The sequence below is a fragment of the Hakea prostrata genome, chromosome 1 (genome assembly GCF_041222555.1).
Source record: "Hakea prostrata isolate BN-2017 chromosome 1, UWA_Hpros_2, whole genome shotgun sequence".
Lineage (NCBI taxonomy): Eukaryota > Viridiplantae > Streptophyta > Magnoliopsida > Proteales > Proteaceae > Hakea > Hakea prostrata.
The window spans coordinates 73,956,971-73,976,187 of NC_142600.1; the positions used below are offsets into that span (position 1 = coordinate 73,956,971).

General features: G+C 40.2%; 1 protein-coding gene across 1 annotated transcript in view; it reads left to right on the forward strand.

The window, feature by feature from the left end:
* The window catches only part of LOC149029981 (mediator of RNA polymerase II transcription subunit 12-like), a 31,988-nt gene that overhangs the window by 2,283 nt on the left and 10,488 nt on the right, over positions 1–19,217 (forward strand). Inside the window, exons 3-9 of the mRNA XM_089142304.1 lie at positions 1,542–1,601; positions 1,895–2,000; positions 15,834–15,902; positions 17,329–17,382; positions 17,626–17,733; positions 18,541–18,690; positions 18,802–19,143. Of these exons, the coding sequence (XP_088998430.1) occupies positions 1,542–1,601; positions 1,895–2,000; positions 15,834–15,902; positions 17,329–17,382; positions 17,626–17,733; positions 18,541–18,690; positions 18,802–19,143 (889 nt within the window). The remainder of the gene's footprint in view (positions 1–1,541; positions 1,602–1,894; positions 2,001–15,833; positions 15,903–17,328; positions 17,383–17,625; positions 17,734–18,540; positions 18,691–18,801; positions 19,144–19,217) is intronic.

Consider the following 19,217-nt stretch of genomic DNA (forward strand, 5'->3'; position numbering starts at 1 on the left):
TTCTATTGGGGAGATGTAAAATAGGGTTGTAGATCACTGAGTTGTTGCTTTCCTATCTTGAGAAGAATTGTTTTACTAGTTTTCATTACGAGTCTACTTAGGGTTGTTGCTTTCACTCTTTCTCATCCCCCCCCCCCCAAAAAAAAAAAAGGAAAGAAAAAGAAATAAAGAAAGAAAGGAAGTGTTGTGAGAGGATTGAGGTTTCCTATTTAGGGTTTAGATGTAGGAAAAAGGTTCTGTTCTAGGCTCAAAGGTAGAATATTGTAGCTGGGTTCTAATTCTAAAAGGGGAAGGGTTTAGGTCAAGGGGGTAGGGTCCTGTTGGTCTTAGAACACTTGCAGCAATTCTGAATTTTATTTTTCCGGGATTCGATATGTGCCGCAAGCAGGAAAGAAGAAAAGAAGAAGAAAAACTAAGGGGGAAGGGCTGGAATGGTAGAATAGGTTTAGGGGAGGGTAGGGGATTAAGTAATAGTGAAGGGGTTGGGTGGGGGAGGGTTCCTAAGGCTGCTGGAGGGGTTGGGTGTGACCTAAGATGGAAGGGGAGGGGCTGGAATTTCAGAAAATAGGGTTAAAGGGGTGGGGAAGGTTTACTGGTAGGAAGGGAGAGGAGAGGAGAGAAGGGACTGGGTGGGAGAGGGGAAGCATGCTTACTTGGGACTTGAAGAAGAATGCCGGAATTCAGAAAATTCTGCCGAAGTCTCTCACTTGGAAGAAGCCGCAGGCCCCCTCTAGGGAACCCATGACCTTTCTAGCTTGCCTCCGACACTGTTATCATATTTTATTCATAAGTCAACTTGCTGATTACCATGCTAGAAGGCTTATTTATAGCCTATTGAAAGAAATCAAACTTGGACTCTAATTTGCAGTTTAATTCAAACTAAAACTCCTGATTGACTAGGACTTTAACTCGCACAAGGAACCTTCATAACTTACTTTAGAGGAATCTAGTTTGAATTCTAAGAGTAGATAGGGATTCCTTGTAAGAAGTAGGACAACTCTAGAGGACTCCTTCACAACTTAGGCCTACTCTAATCAGGACTATTTAGTAACTTGATAAATAAGGACTCAAATTTATTAATAAAAGTAGATCTAGGGTCCCACAAGCATAAGGGACCCACCTAAACCCTAACTTCGACTTGTTGAAAATGTGCAAAATTACGAAATTACCCTGATCCTTGGATGAAATTGCGTAGGTTGCTGTTGGGGCTGCAGAATACTGGTAAGCTCCATGGGCCGTCTTTGGGTGGTCCTGAATCTGGTTCACATCAGAATTTGCTCAGGAGTTCTCCTTTGTTGGTTTCCAAGAGAATGCGATATTCACCTGGTTGCATAAATTCCTACCGTTCTTGTTAGATGAATCAATTTCCAACATCTTGTGAAATCCATTTAATTCAGTTTCAACTCACTTCTTGTCTTTTAATCATCTTCATTTCTAAAATCATGATTTTGTTCCTATTAGATTGTTCTGTTTTGTCTTCTCAGTGCTCACCATCTTGGGTGTTTTTAGGCATCAATTCCTTAAGACTTTTGATCTTGCAGGCAGTCATCAACAATAATTCCATACGAGCTGAAGTGTGACAATGAGCCTCTAAACTGCAGGTATATAAATGGCAGCAATTATTTTGGGTTATTCCCCCTGGATACTTCAAAGATGGTTTTGAGTTCTAAAATGTAGAAAGGATTTTGTTTTCTTGGCATTCTTGTCTTTCTTTATATACCATTGTTGCAGTTTAATTAGAGTTGGACAGAAGATTGCATTCAGAGCCTCTGGTTGTTCTACCTTTTACCAAGATATATTTTAATTTAACCTGTGCTTTATTTGTTGGTTGGAAATTGTATATCTAATAAACTCCCCCCCCCTCTCTCTCTCTCTCTTTCTCTTTCCTTTCAAGACTTGGGCCACCTGATTTTGCCCCTCCAGCTCTTAACTGTCCAGAGGAGACGTTAACCAGTGAGAACATACAATCTGGGTACAAGGAGACCGTTGATGGACTTGAGGTGAACTTCTGCTGTGATGTCAGATTTCAGTTACTGCATATGGCACCGCTTATTCTGTTTCTTTTGGTCTATTTTCTTTATTTATTAATGTTCTTATATAAAAAAATAGTTAAGTATTTTTCCATTATGAATCTACTTTACCTTTTGCGTAGGCCTCTACTTTAACTATGCTTGAATTCATGATTTACGTGTTTGATATTTTGTTTTAGTCACCATCACCATAATAGGATTTAAAAAAAAAAAAATCCGTAAGCTAAATCAGGTGCCTCGATGAATCAGGAATTGGATTTCTTATAGGTATAAGATTTTTCCTGATCTTTTAGAAGATGCCATGACTTGAATAAAAGGTATTGTCACTTGGACTTAAACTGAGATGCTCTACCAAAGTACAACTGCTTTCGTGAGAAATTTGCCCCTTACCTCTTCTCCTAGTATGGAACTTGTAACATGAACATCATTCATAATTCGTTATTTAGTCACACTGTAGTGGATACCGACTGGGTGTTTGAGGAAAGTGACTATTTTGGATATTTGGGTTCAAGCATAAAGAAAGAAGGTGATATGAGGGAATTAAATTGGGTGGTTGAGTGGAGATATGCATTTAGAGTGTTTTGTGACTATTGTATTCCTTCAAAGCTTCAAGGAAGGTTCTGAAGGACCATAGAATGACCGGCTATGATGTATGGGGCAGAGCGTATTGTTAAGAAGGGTCACCTTGAGAACCTTTTGTGTAGAAGAGATGAGGATATTGAGATCAATGTGTGGAGAAAACTAAGAAGGACAAAGTAAGGAACAAACTAATGCAAATCAGGGATAGGGCTCTTATGGTGGGCTTTCACTGAAGGAGAACTAGAAGAATAGGAAGAAAGGGGAAAGAGTTATCGGCTGAGGAGTTTCTTTGGGGGTGTTTTGGGGGGGGGGGAGGGAGGATTAAGAGAAAGAAAGGTGGACGTGCACCTGCCAGCCATCCATGCTCTCACAAAGATAAACTCAAATCATAATTTCTATCTTTATCTAACAATAGGGAATTACATCATGTATATAGAAAATGAAATGAGTTGTAAATTAAGATTAACACTCTAATTAAGTTACTAATTCAAACTAGGAAAACAAAAGTAACTAGAAGCAAATTATCCTATAAATAAATAAAATAAAATAAAAACATTATTTCCCTAAATAATATAAACTCCTAAAATTCTTGTAGACTGATGACTCAAGCTAGACCTGGTTCATCTTGGTCTACAAACCCAGTTGGGCTTGGGTCAGTCCAAAGCTGTGGTTTTTGTATCAACTCTGTGGATGTTGGAGAACTCCCCCACGACTTTTATAACAAAAACACCCAGAGACCACAAAAACGAGAGGGCAAAGAGGGAGGAAGACGGATACCAAAGTTTTTTTGGGGTGATTAAATAATTTAAGCAGCAGAAGCAGAGCAATGTCAAGGGGGGGGAAGTCCCAAAATAGGGGGCTGGAAAGCAGAGCTAAGACCTCAGGAGACAACAATGAGCCTGTTCCTTGGGGGTGTCAGCAACCGAGGGATGGGGAATAGAGAGGAGCCTAACAGTAACATCAAATTGGATGGCATTCCAAATCGTGTCTAGAGAACGGGATTTGGAAGTCCATCGCCTAAGATTACGCTCCCACCAAATATGGTGAACCGAGGCACGAAAAACTAGCTTACCGATTCGATCATAGATAAAGGTACCCGAGAAGTTCTTCAAAACCCAAGACCAGTCACGATCAAAACCAAAAGAACGACGGGAGCGGAGCCATATGGATGCAAGGGCTCTTCTCCAAAGAGAACTAGAGAAAGGGCAGGTAAAGAATAGGTGCTCAAGGTTCTCCAAGCCGGTACAATTGGGGTTGGTTGGGGTATGGCGACTGATAAGGAAAGCTTGGGTGGGAAGGGCTAGGTTAAGGGCTCTCCGGAGGTGAGGGAATGACGGGGGGATATGACCTTTAAACCAAACCAGGGGAGGCCAAGGGGGCAAGGGGGAATGGGATCGGAGAAAGTTCCAAGCTGAGGATGTGGTAAAGGAATTGGTAGGGGAGGGGATCCAAACTAACAGGTCACAGGGGGAAGATAGAATAGGGGGAGAGAATTCTATACTTGAGTGAGACTATGATGGGGGAGGGGAGCCCAGGAACCATTGGTGATAAATGCGGACAGGAGGGTAGCTTTGGGGATACGGGTTTCATAGGTTGCACGGGGGCCAAGGAGAGAGAAGAGAATACCCATCGGATGCCACGAGTCAAGCCAGAAAGAGGTAGAAGATCCAAAAGAAATATGGGTGGAAATAGCGCGGAGGGCGTAAGGCCTCAACAGGAGGAGCTTCCTCCAGGTCCAAGAAGAGTTAGAAGGGATGGGAACCGTCCAAAAGGAATTGGATTTGAAGATAGAGGATTGGACCCAATTAACCCAAATAGAATCTTGTTTGGAAACAATTTTCCAAATGAGTTTAAGGAGAAGCAAAATTGACCTCATGGATGTGGCGAATACCAATACCCCCTTATGATTTTGGTTGACAAATATTTGACCAACTAATGGGGGGAAGGAATTGCGAGGATTCTTGACCTTTCCAGAGAAAGGCACAGAAAAGGGATTCCATGGCCAAGATGATGGACTTGGGGATAGGGAATATACCACACCAGTAGAGGTAGGAGGACTGGAGGACTGAACGAATGAGCTCCACTCTACCCGTGAAAGATAGAAGCTTACTTTTTCAGAGATGAAGATTCTTACGGATATGATCAAGCATAGGGGAGCAATGGCGGCGGGAAAGCCTGCCAGGGATAAGTGGGAGGCCTAGATAGACTACAGGAAAGGAGCCAGGCTTGAAGCCCGAGAGATGAAGGAGATTTGAGCGAAGAGGCTCAGAGACTCCCGTGAGGAAAATAGTGGATTTGTCAAGATTAACCTTTTGGCCAGAAAGGGACTCAAAAAGAGTGAGAGCTGAAAGAATGGAGGAGATGGAAGAGTGGTTGGCTTTTGAGATCATCGGCAAAAGCAAGATGGGTGAGCTTCAGGGATTTACACTTAGGGATGGGGGAGATCAAGAGCTGATCGGTCTTGGACTGGATGATGCGGGAGAGGACTTCTAAAACTAAGGAGAAGAGGTAGGGAGAAAGGGGGCAGCCTTGGCAGATGCCAACACGGGAAGGGAAGAACCCAGCAGGGGATCCATTTGTGATAATGGAGAAGTAGGGGGAGGAGATACAAATCTCAATCCCATGGATAAAGGAAGGAGGGAACCCCATAGCAGTGAGAACATCATTGATAAAGTCCCATCAAATAGAATTGAAGGCTTTGTGGAGGTCCACCTTAAGGAGAGCAGCCGGAGAATGGGAAAACTTGTCAAAACCACGAACAATCTCCGCACAAAGGAAGATGTTGTCCGCTATTCTATGACCTGAAATGAAAGCGGTTTGGTTTGCACTAACCGGGTTGGGCATGACTTTCTTGAGGCGGTTCACAAGGATTTTCGAGGTGAATTTGTAGAGGAGATTGCAGAGGGAGATTGGGCGGAAATCCGAGAGGGAGGAAGCCCCCAATTTCTTCGGGATGAGGCAAAGGAAAATTTGGTTAATAGAGGGGAGCTGGGATGGGTTAAGGAAGAAACTACGAATGGCACAGACAAGATCCTCCTCAAAAATATCCCAAGCAGAGGAGAAGAAGCCCATACTGAATCCATCAAGACCAAGGGCTCGATTAGGCTTGTGGGAACGGACAGCAATGAGGATCTCATCGTAAGAGGGAATCGATAGAAGAGGTGCAACGGAGAAAGGATCAATGAATTTGTTGAGGAGATTAGGAGGGAGAGGGGAGCGGGGAGGGAAGGAAGCAGGGGAGAGGAGATTAGTAAAGTAAGAAACGACTTCGGCTTTGATACTAGTAGGGTCAGTGATCCAAGAACCATTACTAGTAAGAAGAACCAGAATTTAATCTCAAAGTTGATCAGACCATGTACATCAGTTTGATCGTCGTTGTCAGTTTCCACATTTGACTCATCTTGTAGCATGCTTGGCATCGTATCGTAGGAATTGCTGTGAATATTGGCAATCTCCCAAAGACTTGTTATCAAGTTATTAATTTCTCCTTGCATTTTACAGAACCCATCCTGAATCTAAAGGAATAAATCATCAATTTCCATGTTGTAGATTTATGATAACAGTGGCAGAATAGTTTGTAAAATGGATCCTTTAAAAGGGTGGCAGAACTGTAATGAAATGGAAACCTATAAGTGGATGGCAGAATTGTAACTAATGGAGTACAAAAGCACAAGGAAGGATGTAACCTAGAGGGAGGGGTAAACTTGGAAAGGAAAAAAGAGATTTCAGGACTGAAAATAATTGAAGTAAAAGGGGAGGGGTAATTCTGAAAAGTTTTAAAAAGGAATTGAGAAATAAAAAGGATGTTTATGACTAGGGGTGGGGTATTTTAGGAATGATTAGAATAGAGAAGGAAAGGAAAGAACAGGAGTTTTGGAAGGGTGTAGTACCGTAGAGGGTTGGAATTTTTTTCTTTCTTTTCTTTGGTTTTGTCTCTCTTGTGCCAGAGGAAAATAGATGAAAATTGAGGGGGAGCTACTGCTTGTGATGGAGGGATGAATCACCAGTCCATGGGTTCTTCCAACCACATATGCTTCTTATGTCTTCTACGGTTCTCTTCTTCTATCTCTTCTGCTTTTTTCTTTTAAGGACTGTATCTCTTAATCTTCTCTGAGGCGTTTTTTTCCCTTGCTAATTCTCTCACGAAACCTTTCTGCTCTTTTTTTTTCCTTTTCTTTTTCCCGTTTTGTTTTGGTTTTCTATGCCTCTTGTTCACTGCTCTCTCACTTTTTCTTTTTTCAACTGCTTCTGTTGGAACCAAGAAAACTGAGATGAAGGAGAAGGGGCTTTTCATTAAAGGGTGAAAGGGGATTTGTGAGGGGTACATGGCTGTTTTTTCAACAGAGTTGTGCTTCCTTTCCCAACTGCTGGAAGCAGTAACAGAAGAGAAGAATAAGAGCGGGGTGAGAGAGATTCACAGTGACAGATGTAGGAGCTTTGGCTTTTATACCAAATAATGTAGACCTGGGATAGGAGTGCTATGGTTGGCTTTCATAGAAGGTGGTCTAGAAGAACAGGAAGAAAGCAGAAGGAGATATTGCATCAGAAAGAAAAGGAGGGGGGGGGGAAGAAGAGTGCATGTTAAGACATGACTCGTAGGTTCTAGAACAGGGGTAGTTTTGGGATAATGAAATAATTCATGTGGAGGGTCACATGGGAAGGTAGTTCGTGGGGGTTTATATAGCATGAAGTTGTAATTAGAAAGGAGGAGGGAAATGAGTTTGTTGTTTCGGGCAAGCTTGCTTGTAGTAGTGAACTGGGGCGAGTCTACTGGGTTTTGTTAGGAAAGACCTTGTGGGCTGAATTGTAAGGGGAATTCCCAATTTCATTTTAGTAATTCCATTTGTTTACTTGTGTGTTAGTTGAGATCCACATTTGGTGTCCATTCCAGTAGTTTGCAGCGGTGAAGAGAGGGTAGTTCGCCGAAGATTTCAGGGAGACAATTGGGGTCTTAACAATTTGGTATCAGAGCGATTTGGATCCTAGGGTATGACTAGAGGGAGAACGGACGCAAGAGTGGAAGAAATGGAGAAAACAGTGAGAGAGATCCAGAACCAGTTTGCTGCAATGGATTCCAGGCTCGAGCTCATAAATCAACAATGGAGAAGTATCAGCAAATTAACACTGAGTTCAGATCTGAAGTTAGGATGTACCTGGTGCGTGGAAAAGCTTTAGAATTCTACTCGCCAATGGCCGAAGTGACACTGGGAGGAGCACCAAAATACCACCGCTGGCAACTAGGCAAACGCAAAACCAAGTGGTTGTGCACATCCGATTATCATCGACGAGGGTGGGAACTTTAGAGATTTCGCTCCATGGCAATTGGAGATGGCGATTTTTGTTGGCGAGGACCCTTGGGGCTAGATTGCTAAAGCTGAGAGATACTTTCACCTCTACAGGTTGGAAGGAGAAGAGATTCTTAGGGCGGCGACGTTGTGTCTTGATGGCCCTACTCTCAGTTGGTTGTGCTTCTAGGAATTGTATGCATCAATGTCTTCTTGGGAAGAATTGAAAGAAGCTCTTGTGCATCATTTTGGCTCGCCTCAATCGAAGACCCCCCAAGAAGCCCTGATCAATCTTAAGACAAAGTGGAACCGTCAGTGATTTCAAGGAGAAATTTGAAACTCTTGCTGTAGTGGCATGGCGGTGTCGAGACGAAGAATGCTTTGTGGGGCTTTTCTTTTGGGTTTGGCGGATGAGGACCATGAGGTACATGCCAAAGTCCAACTTTTCAAACCCAACGGGTTGCTCCAACTTAGGAATTGGCCCATGCTTGTGGAAGCAAGAAACGGGCCCTTAAAGGCCTTCATTGACCCACCATGGTGCAGCCCATTTCGCCTGTCCAACCACTTGCCCGCTGGGTTGTTAATATCAACTTGTAACTGTGAATGGGCCTGAGCCCACCAACGACTGGAAACGTCAGTGGGGTGGGGATTAACCCAACTGGGTTGACCGGACCGAACCACAACCAAGTTCAACACCTTCTAGCCCTTCATTGTCCCTAATTTCTTCCTAGGCAGCGGCGACCTCTTCAGCAAAGAACTAGTGTTCTCGTTGGTTAACCCCGGAGGAACTCAAAACAAAGATGGATCAGGGTCTATGCTTCTGTTGTGACACACCCTACTCTAAGACCCATCAGTTCCTCTACAAACAACTTAAGGTGCTGATGGTCCATGATGAGGAGGTTGATCAAGTGGCAATTTCAGAGGAGGTTTATAATGGGAACATGGTGGACTTGGGTGCAAGCGCAAATTCGCCTTGAGGGCAGATGAAACATTAGGGTGGAAGTATTGTTAAGTGTTGAAATAAACGATTGTAGTAGAATGGCTTATTGATCTATGATCTGAAGCCCTCTATTTATAATTAAGTGGAAAGTAGACTATTACAAGGAATAGTAGTTTACATGAATGCAAACTCTAATTTAACTCCTATACAAACTTTTATTAGCTCCTAATAGAATCCAACACTCCCCCCTCAAGTTGAGGCATAGATATTAGTCATGCCCAACTTGCCTACAATAGGAAGGAAATCTCTTTCTTTCAAACCCTTAGTGAAAACATCTGCTACTTGGTCTCCAGATCTTACAAAAGGCATGCAGATAAGCCCTTGTTCCAACTTTCCTTTGACAAAAAACCTGTCAATTTCAATGTGCTTGGTTCGATCATGTTGCACTGGATTATTAGCAATACTAATAGCAGACTTGTTGTCACAATATAACATCATAGGGTTTGGAACTTGGACTCCAATATCTTGCAGCAAGCCTTTTAACCATAGTAGCTCGCAAACTCCACGAACCATAGCTCTATATTCAGCTTCGGTACTAGATAAAGCTACCACATTTTGTTTCTTACTTCTCCAAGTAACTAGATTACCTCCAACAAAGGTACAGTAACTTGAAATTGACTTCCTGGCTGGAGATTCAGCCCAGTCTGCATCAGTGTATGCTTTTACTTTTAGATTATCGGTGGGTGATAGAAGTATTCCTTTTCCAGGAGTTCCCTTCAATATATTGTAGTATTCTAGTAACAACCTTCATATGAGCTAAATATGGATCATGCATGAATTGACTCACTATCCCTACAGCATAAGCGATGTTTGGCCTGGTGTGGGACAAGTAAATAAGCTTTCCTACCAACCTTTGGTATCTTCCTTTGTCCACTGGTTCTCCCTCTTTTTCTTTAAGTTTAGCTCCAGCTTCAATAGGGGTATCAATTGGTTTACACCCCAACATTCCCACTTTTGATAATAGATCTGGGACATACTTTCTTTGGGATAGGAATATACCTTTATTTGATCGAGCCACCTTAATCCCTAAGAAATACTGTAACTTCCCTAGATCTTTAATTTCAAACTCTCTGCCAAGAAAGTCTTTCAACTTTTGAATTTCTTCACCATCATTCCCTGTGATGACAATATCGTCTACATAAACAATGAGAAGTGTGATGTTAGTACCTGACTTCTCGACAAATAGTGTATGATCAGCATTGCTTTGCTTGTACCCAATAGAAGTCATTGCCTTCAGAAGGCGTCCAAACCAGCATCTAGGAGACTGTTTTAACCCATATATTGACCTCTTCAACCGACAGACTTTCCCTGCAGTATTGTCATCGGAAAAACCATGTGGGATTTCCATATAGACCTCTTCTGCTAACTCCCCATGTAAGAAGGCATTCTTTACGTCTAGTTGGTGCAAGTTCCAGTGTTTGTTCATAGCTACTAACAACTGAACTCTGACAGTATTTAGTTTCGCAATCGGGGCAAAGGTCTCCTGATAATCAATCCCATAGGTCTGGGTAAACCCCTTTGCAACTAGTCTAGCTTTCAACTTGTTGACTGATCCATCCATATTTTGTTTAACCACAAATACCCATTTGCAGCCCACTGGTTTTTTTCCTGGAGGAAGTGTAATCAGCTCCCAAGTGTCATTTTTCTTCATTGCCTGCATTTCCTCTACCATAGCTTCCTTCCATCTCTTATCAGCATAGGCTTCCTGCCAACTTTTAGGAACAGATACAGATGACAGAGAGGATATAAAAGCACGATAGGAGTCAGACAAAGAGTTATAAGAAACAAATTTAGCTATGGGATGTTGAGTACAAGATCTGACCCCTTTTCTAACAGCAATAGAAAGATTGAAAGAAGATACCTCAGTAGAATCTGATTTTGGAGCAGGAGACTGAAGTGGTAACGTATCACCTTTCTCCACTTGCTTTAGCCGGTTGTATTTCTTCCTCTGATAAGTCTGCACCTCTTTATTCTAGTCAATCTGGTTTTGAAAGACCCAATAGTGTGTCTCATAGGAGTGGTCTCCCCCTGGCTAGGTTCTTCACATGGTTTAGAAATCGAAGGGGGAGGATTCGAGTCCTCAGGTATACTGGCCGAAGTCTCCCCCAAGTCAGGAAACTCTTCTGGGACTCTTAAGTTGTGTTGGTGTGTGATAGGAAGATCTAGAGTTGGAAAAAACACCTCTCCTCTAGGATTCTCCCCTTGGAGAGGTGTATAGTAAGGGCAAAACTCATGAAAAATTACATCCATGGATACAATGGTTTTCCTGGAAGGAGGATGATAACATTTGTACCCTTTATGAGTAGCAGAATACCCCAAAAATATGCAGCGTAGGCCGCGGGGAGCCAGATTACTCTGGTGGTCTGTGATTCTAGCATAACATACGCATCCAAAAACCTTTGGGGGAATAACAAAAGAAGAGGCTCCGTGAAGAATCTCATTAGGACATTTAAAACCAAGTATCCTACTGGGCATCCTATTCATAAGGTAAGTAGCAGTGAGAATAGCCTCACTCCAGTATTGGTCAGGGACATTCATAGAAATCATAATGGAACGGGCTATCTCTAAGAGATGCCGATTCTTCCTTTCGGCAACCCCATTTTGGGCAGCCGTATCAAGGCAACTGCTCTGATGTATTATGCCAGAATCAGAGAGATATCTTTGAAATTCACCATCAATACTTGTGCCATTGTCACTACGAAGGATCTTCACAGTGGCATTGAACTAAGTTTTAATCATATTATGAAAGTCACGAAAACATCGGAAAACCTCATTTTTTTTGTTTTAAAAGATAAATGCACGTAGAACGAGAGTGACAATCAATAAAAGTAACAAAGTACCTATGCCCAGTAATAGACACACGTCGGCAGGGACCCCACACATCAGTATGAATTAACATAAAAGGAATAGGTTTTCTATTATGAAGAGAAGGTAAATAAGTAGAACAGGTCTGTTTTGAAAAAATGCAGGCTTCACAAAAAAAATTATTTTCATTATAAGAAGAAACCAAATAAGGAAATATTTTCTTAAGAGTTCCTAGAGAGGGGTGACCTAGCCTACGGTGCCACTGATGAAGGTCTGATATTACCGAATGGACCGGATTAGAAGATGTAGTAAAAGCAGACGTATATTCTCCAATCGGCTCGAGCAAATAAAGTCCATTGTCTAGTTTACCACGTCCAATCTCCTTCCCCGTGACCAGATCCTGGAAGACACAGTAAGATGGGAAGAAAGTCACTTTACAATTCAAGTCATGTGTAAGACTACTGATAGAGAGCAAGTTAGTAGAGAAAGAGGGAACATGTAAAACTTTAGACAAAGAAAATGATGGAGAATGCTGAATGGTCCCTTTTCTAGCAATGGAAGAATAGGAGCCATCAACAATTCGAACTTTATATTTTCCAGAAGTTGGAGAATATTGTAAGAAAGAGGAGGATAAACCTGTCATATGATCTGTAGCTCCTGTATCAATGATCCAAGGAGTAGAAACTGAAGAAGCTTGAAAGCTTGTAAAGGTTTTACCTGAAGTAGCAAGGTAGGTGTTGGTATGGGTAATAGAGGAAGCAGTGGTCAAGGCGGTACCATCAATAGTTGTCATGTTGACAAAATTATCTGCAGTTCTTCAGTCTTCACCCTTTCGAAGTAACAGAAATGTCGCAGAATGCAATAGCCAAACAACCCAAACAGATCTACCTTTTTCTCTCTTTTTTTTCCCCCCCAGTAATGACAATTATGTCCCTAAAAATCTGAATTTGCAAATAAATCTCAGAACTTATACAAATTTACATATAAGTCCCTGCAATGCAAATTTACCAAAATAACCCTCAAACATATATTTTGTTTGGGCTAATCGAAGTGATTCAGATGAAGAATCAATCCTCAATCGCAGGCTTTAAGAACAACCCCAATCGAAGAACGTCAATCACAGAATCTTGAGGCAGAATCCCAATCGAAGAACCTCAATCACAAGGCTTAGATGAAGAACCAGGCTTTAGAATCGCAAGCTTCAGATGAAGAATAAGAGAAATCAGAGAAATCAGCGAAAAAAAAGGTTGCAGGAGCAGCGGTATTGCAGCGGTAGTGCAGGATTCTTCTTCTCTTCTTCTTTCCCTTTTTTTCTGTTCTTGGTGTTGTCGATTTGAATGCAGCGGTAATGAATATCAGCCAGAGAGGGCGATGAGTTTCGATGGTTACTCGATTGGTTTGAAGAATCGATTGGTTTGAAGAACTGCTAGAAAAAAACGATGGGTTTTGATCCTTTTCTACGACAGAGATTGGTTTGAAGAACTGCTAGAAAAAAACGATGGGTTTCGATCCTTTTCTACAACAAAGACAGCAAGAGAGGCAGAGGAAGTAAGTTCGACACTCTTCTCTCTTTTTTTTCTTAATTCCCTAATTGAGATTAGGCTCTGATGCCATGTTGAAATAAACGATTGTAGTAGAATGGCTTATTGATCCATGATCTCAAGCCCTCTATTTATAATTAAGTGGAAAGTAGACTATTACAAGGAATAAAAGTTTACATGAATGCAATCTCTAATTTAACTCCTATACAAACTCTTATTAGACTCCTAATAGAATCCAACATTAAGACATCACTTGTAGGTTCTAAAACAAGGGTAGTTTTGGGGTAATGAAATAATTCATGTGGAAGGTCACATGGGAAGGTAGTTCGTGGGGGGTTTCATAGTTGTCAAAGCGGAAAGGAGACCAAAGCGATTGTCTTGTCTAGGTAATTAGGCGATAAAGCGGCGTCTAGGTAGCAATAAGGCGACCAAAGTGGTTGGGTCAAAATTTTCCAATATAAGTATATAACTACTTTTAAACTACTTTTCAATACAAATACTTTCTATAATAAGCTAAACAAATATTCAATAGTCACATTCATAAAAAAAAAAAAGCATTCAAGAATCATAATTATGAAAAATAATTAAAAAAAAGAACACAAACATAAGTTCATCTCATCAAACCATGGTTGTCAAAGCGTTTGCCTAGGCATTTATTGATTCATTGATTCTTGATGTTGAGTGTGGCTTATGCTTCACATTCTGTTGCCGGCGGGGGTGTGGGGGCGGCGCCCTTGGAGCAAAAAATAGGTTCTATGTCACTTTGGGCCTTGGAGTCACTTTGGGCCTTGGTTGTCAATTAAGCGGTTAAAAAAAAAGCGGTTGAAAACTGCTTTACCGCCTAGGCGGACGCTTTGACAACTATGGGGGGTTTATATGGTGTGAAATTGTAATTAGAAAGGGGGAGGGAAATGAGTTAGGTGTTTTGGGCAAGCTTGCTTGCAATGGTGAATTGGGGTGAGTTCACTAGGTTTTGTTAGGGAAGGCATTATGGGGTGAATTGTAAAGGAAACTCCCAATTTCATATTAGTAGTTCCATTTGTTTACTTGTATGTTAGTTGAGATCTACATTTGGTGTCCATTCCAGTAGTTTGCAGCGGCGAAGAGAGGGTAGTTCGCTGGATATTTTAGGGAGATAATTGGGGTCTTAACAATGCAAATGCACACGTTAGTCAGGTAGGCTCTCACAAACATAGAGTGAATTCATATTTTTGTTCTCTGTCTAACGATGGGGGATTATGTCATATATGCAGAAAATAAAAAGACTAAAAAATTAAGACTAACTCTCTAACTAAGACATTAATTCAAACGAGGAAACTAAAAATAATTAGAAAATCAAATATCCTACGAACCTAACTTCTAAAATTAAATAAGCTAAAAACATTATTTCTCAAAATATAAATTCCTAAAATTATACCAGAGTCATGACTCAAGTTGAACTCAGTCCATCTTCGTCTAGAAACCCAGTTGGGTTTTGGTTGGTCCAAGATTGTGATTCTGCATCATGAACCTATTATAGCTGACTTGGGAGTTGCCTTGATCAATGACCAACTCCAAGAGAGTCCTTTGAGGTGGTATGGTCATGTTCATTGGAGGCCTAGGGACTTCCTGGTAAGGAGGAATGATACGATCCCAATTGAAGGACTTAAAAAGAGCTAGGGGGAGGCCTAAAATGACCCTGGCAATAGTAGTGAGGAAGGACATACATAGTCTAGGTCTTTTTCCAAGTATGACCTTGGATAGAGCCCATTGGAGGGTAAGGATGTACATTGCAGCCCCTAATTATATGATATTAGTTCCTGACCTACTGGGCTGCGTCTACTCCGATTTACTCTTCTTTTTTTTGGTTATTTTCTATTTTTCATCTCTCATCTTTTCATTCCTTTTTTAGTTTAGACCTCAGTTTTTCCTACCTTATTTTGTCTGGATCCATGTAGCTGACTGCCTGACTCATTAGTTTGGATGGTGCTGAGGTCGTTGATGTACTTTTCTATGAAAATAATAAATTGATTCAGCTAATCCTTTATAACCCTAATGGAAGTTGTTAGATCCGTTATACCATTCCTGAAAGTAGTTAGATAAAAAATATTTATATAACCTTGATTTTGTAGTGATGAATCTGAATCAACTATCAAAAGAAGCAGGAACATGGGAGGTCTGTTTGACTCCAAATCTCATTTATAAATATTGACCATGGGGAGAACAGAACATTCTGTGGAGCTATTTTTCACCTTTGCATGAATCCTATTAAGGCTGCATTTTTCTCATGCCACAGGCCTCCATTTTCAAGTGACATTTTTTTAATCAACTTCCCCAAAAGGAATCCTGTTGGTGAAGTTGCACATGCATGTTATGGACGCCTATTCTTCTTGAAGTTAGTTCATCTGGAACGGTTCCTATTTAATATTGTATGCATGTTATTATTTAGGCACAGTATCTTGTATTACTATATTACTATATCCAATTGAACTAGTCATGTTGCATAAACTTTGGTTTCTAAGCGTGCTGCCATGCAGGCTACTTGTTCCTTATAACATGCTACATTGATAGTGGCTCTGACAGTTTACTTGGTATTACTTGTTGAGTGTGCCAGGAAGCCAGGGAAATATTATTATCTCAATATGGAAGTTTTACAAAGCCTCTTATCCTAAAATGCAAAGAGGTACTTAAATTCAAACTGAGAAGTAGCCAAGATTCTTTGGTTAAACATTGTCTGTCAAGTGGTAATGCTTTTTTTATTTGTGTTATTTTGATTCAGTATGCATGGTGTGATGCATTCAACTATTATCATATTACCCGTTGTTTAATGTTTTTATTTATTTCACAAACCTTTATGGGTGATCTTTAATAAATATCTTCTTGGATTTATGCTTTAAATAACGTTGCATGAGATATCTTATATTGTTTTCATTTGCCAGAAGAAAAGGTGGGAGTTTGAATTTTCAGTTTGGGGACCATTTAGACTAAATGCACATGTTATTCATGTGAGAACACTCTTAAATCAGTAAATAGGTAGGACACCTAATATTAAGATGGGTCCTTCTATTCAATGTTCAAAGAATGCATCATGTAATGTGCATGTGCGTCATAAGTTCTGCATACTAAGGTTAAAAGAACACAAAAAAGAGACTAGTTTGTGAATGAAAAATTGCTATTGATTTCATATTTCTTGGACAAAACCTTTTATCCTATTTCATAGAAGATGCTTGTCTTTGAGGCTGGACTTTTTTTTTCTCCTTCTTCTTTCTTTTGGTGAAGTCTATAAGGGTAACCACATATCTTTAATAACACTTTAATATTTCCTGCTGCCAAGTAACGTCATACTAGTTTCCATTTGGATGTACATGTGATTATGGTACATTAGTTTATCAGCTAAACTTGCACATTTTTTTTTATATTAATGCTAATCTCCCTCTGTAAACCTGAAATGCACATGTTTTAGTGTCAGACCAGTCTTTGGAGTTGACAAAGCCAAGCACATCATAAAAGTTAAGACCTATATTTTAGAAAACATTTGGAGGGGTCTAAATACAAGGCTGGTGGACTAATATTTGGCTGGCCATATGATTGTTCTAGCCCATCATATTTGATGCACGGGTAATATGCCAGTGTAAATTAGTTCTATTCAAAGGCATCCTTCTACTGGTTCAAATTAGGCCACATGTCTGGCTAAATCTAGATTCATACTTAGGATGGCCATTGATCTTGAACAAAGCTTAATGTATACGTAAGTGTGTGCATCCAATCTTAAACCACAACCAGCATAGCCACTAAGTCATCCTTTTTGGTACATTATTTATAATAAATTTTTTATCAAGAAAGGGGTCATGACTCATGAGTAGAATAAAAATATCCAATTCCCTCTGGTCTTTGTGTTTGATTCTTTTTGGGTGGTGGGGGGTGGGAGTTTCATGTACCAATTCCCTTCGTCCGTTTGGTTATAACTTATATGTAGTTGGTGTACATAAAGAAACCATTTGCAATCAATTACTCTCATTTGGGTTAAAATTTTGCAAATCTACTAATCTACCTTTGCTTTCTTTTTCGTTTCCGTGAAATGTGACTGTTTGGATTTTTGGTTTTCTCAGGGAATTCGAAAAAATCTTAGAGCTATCAATGAGTCTCGTGCTCAAAAGCGTAAGGTAATGGATATAAATATATATATTTTTTAAGTTGATAATTTTCTGGTTCATGGTTCCATGTATTTGATGCCGTTCTGCATCTTTGCATGTTTACTAATGCATTCGTGTGCATTTTGTGAACAATTAAACTTTATAAATGTAATTTTCTGTCAGACATGGTTTCTGACATATGGAGTTTCAAGTTGAACATCGAAACAAGTATGTTATTTATTTATTTGGGGTGATGTTCTAACTATGTAACAGGCTGGCCAAGTTTATGGAGTGCCTCTTTCTGGTAATTTGTTATCCAAACCTGGCGCATTTCCTGAACAAAAGCCTTGTGGTGAGGATTTCAGAAAGAAATGGATTGAGGTATGCATTCCAACAAGATGTTTAGAATATTCAAAAATTTCTGCTGTGGTAGAGCACAAGTACTTGTTATTTCTTGCTTCATTCTGTCTTTGTTTGTGAATGGTTGAGTCTTTTCATTTGTGTTTTTCCCCCCCTTGGGTTTTTGGGGTCTTCAATACTTGCGTAAAGCTTCTGCTGGTGGGGATGTTGTTTGCTTCTATTACCTTAAAGTTTCTTAAAGTTTCTTAAAGTTTCTTAAAGTTTCTTATATAGATAAGCATGTTGTCCAAAACACTTGCACATGAATAACCATATTTACTGATAGTGAAGTTAAGCACATTAATTAAAATTGACTAAGGGCCTACCACAAAAATGAAATATTTTAACACAGTCAGCTTTGTATCATATATGTACCAGACTACCAGACTACCAGTGGTCCTTGGACTGAATTTTTCTTTTGCTCATATTGTATCACTTTTTCTTTGTAATTTCGTTCTGTAGTACAGAAGTTTCTTTAATTATTGTCTGCCATGAATGGAGGCTTTCTGTCTGTGTTTCTCTACCAATTGACACACAATGACAGCAGAAGTTCTGGTTCTTGCTTCCAGTCTGGAACTCCAATTTTTTGGCCTCTGAGTTTATTTTGAGTTTGAGTTTACATAACTTGGTTTAGAATAATGCTCTCCCAACTTTCTAACCCTTTGCAGCACATCTCTATATTTGTTAATTACTGAAAATCTAGCCTTGTTTCCTCTTAAATTAAATTTTTTTGTTATTTTTCTAAGTTAATAGGATTTTTGAGCTGAACTTTACATTCTTTTGGGGCAGAGTCTCTCGCAGCACCATAAACGATTGTGTGCTCTGGCTGATCATGTCCCTCATGGCTATAGGAAGAGAGCACTTTTTGAAGTTCTCATTAAGCATAATGTTTCATTCTTAAGAGCAAGTTGGTTTATAAAAGTGACTTATCTCAATCAGGTTAGAGATTGTTTTGAAGCTTCATAACCTATTTAGTTCCTCTAGTCTGATGCAACAATGAATAGTTTTCTGAATATCATAATATTTGGTAATCATTTTTGCACTTCTCAGGGTCGGCCTATCTCTGCAAATATTTCTTCTGGGCCATCAGAGAAAACACAGTCAATCCGAACTGAGCAGTGGACAAAGGATGTTATTGATTACTTGCAGGTCCTACTGGATGAATTTTTGTCAAAGGAGGGTTCTCTATCTACTCCTCACCGGAAGGATAAAACACCACAGCTTGTGTCTGGTTTTGTTCAAAAAGGCAATTCAGCTCCCACTGTTCCTGATGGTGAGGAGCCTTCACTGCCTTATAAATGGTGGTATATGGTGCATATCCTGCACTGGAATCATGTGGAAGGGTTACTTCTTCCTTCTTATGTCATTGATTGGGTTCTCAATCAGCTACAGGTTATTTCTCACTCTCATTAGTGAAGACTTATAGTATTTTTGGTTATGGTTCAGATCTCAATTTTGCTTTTGTA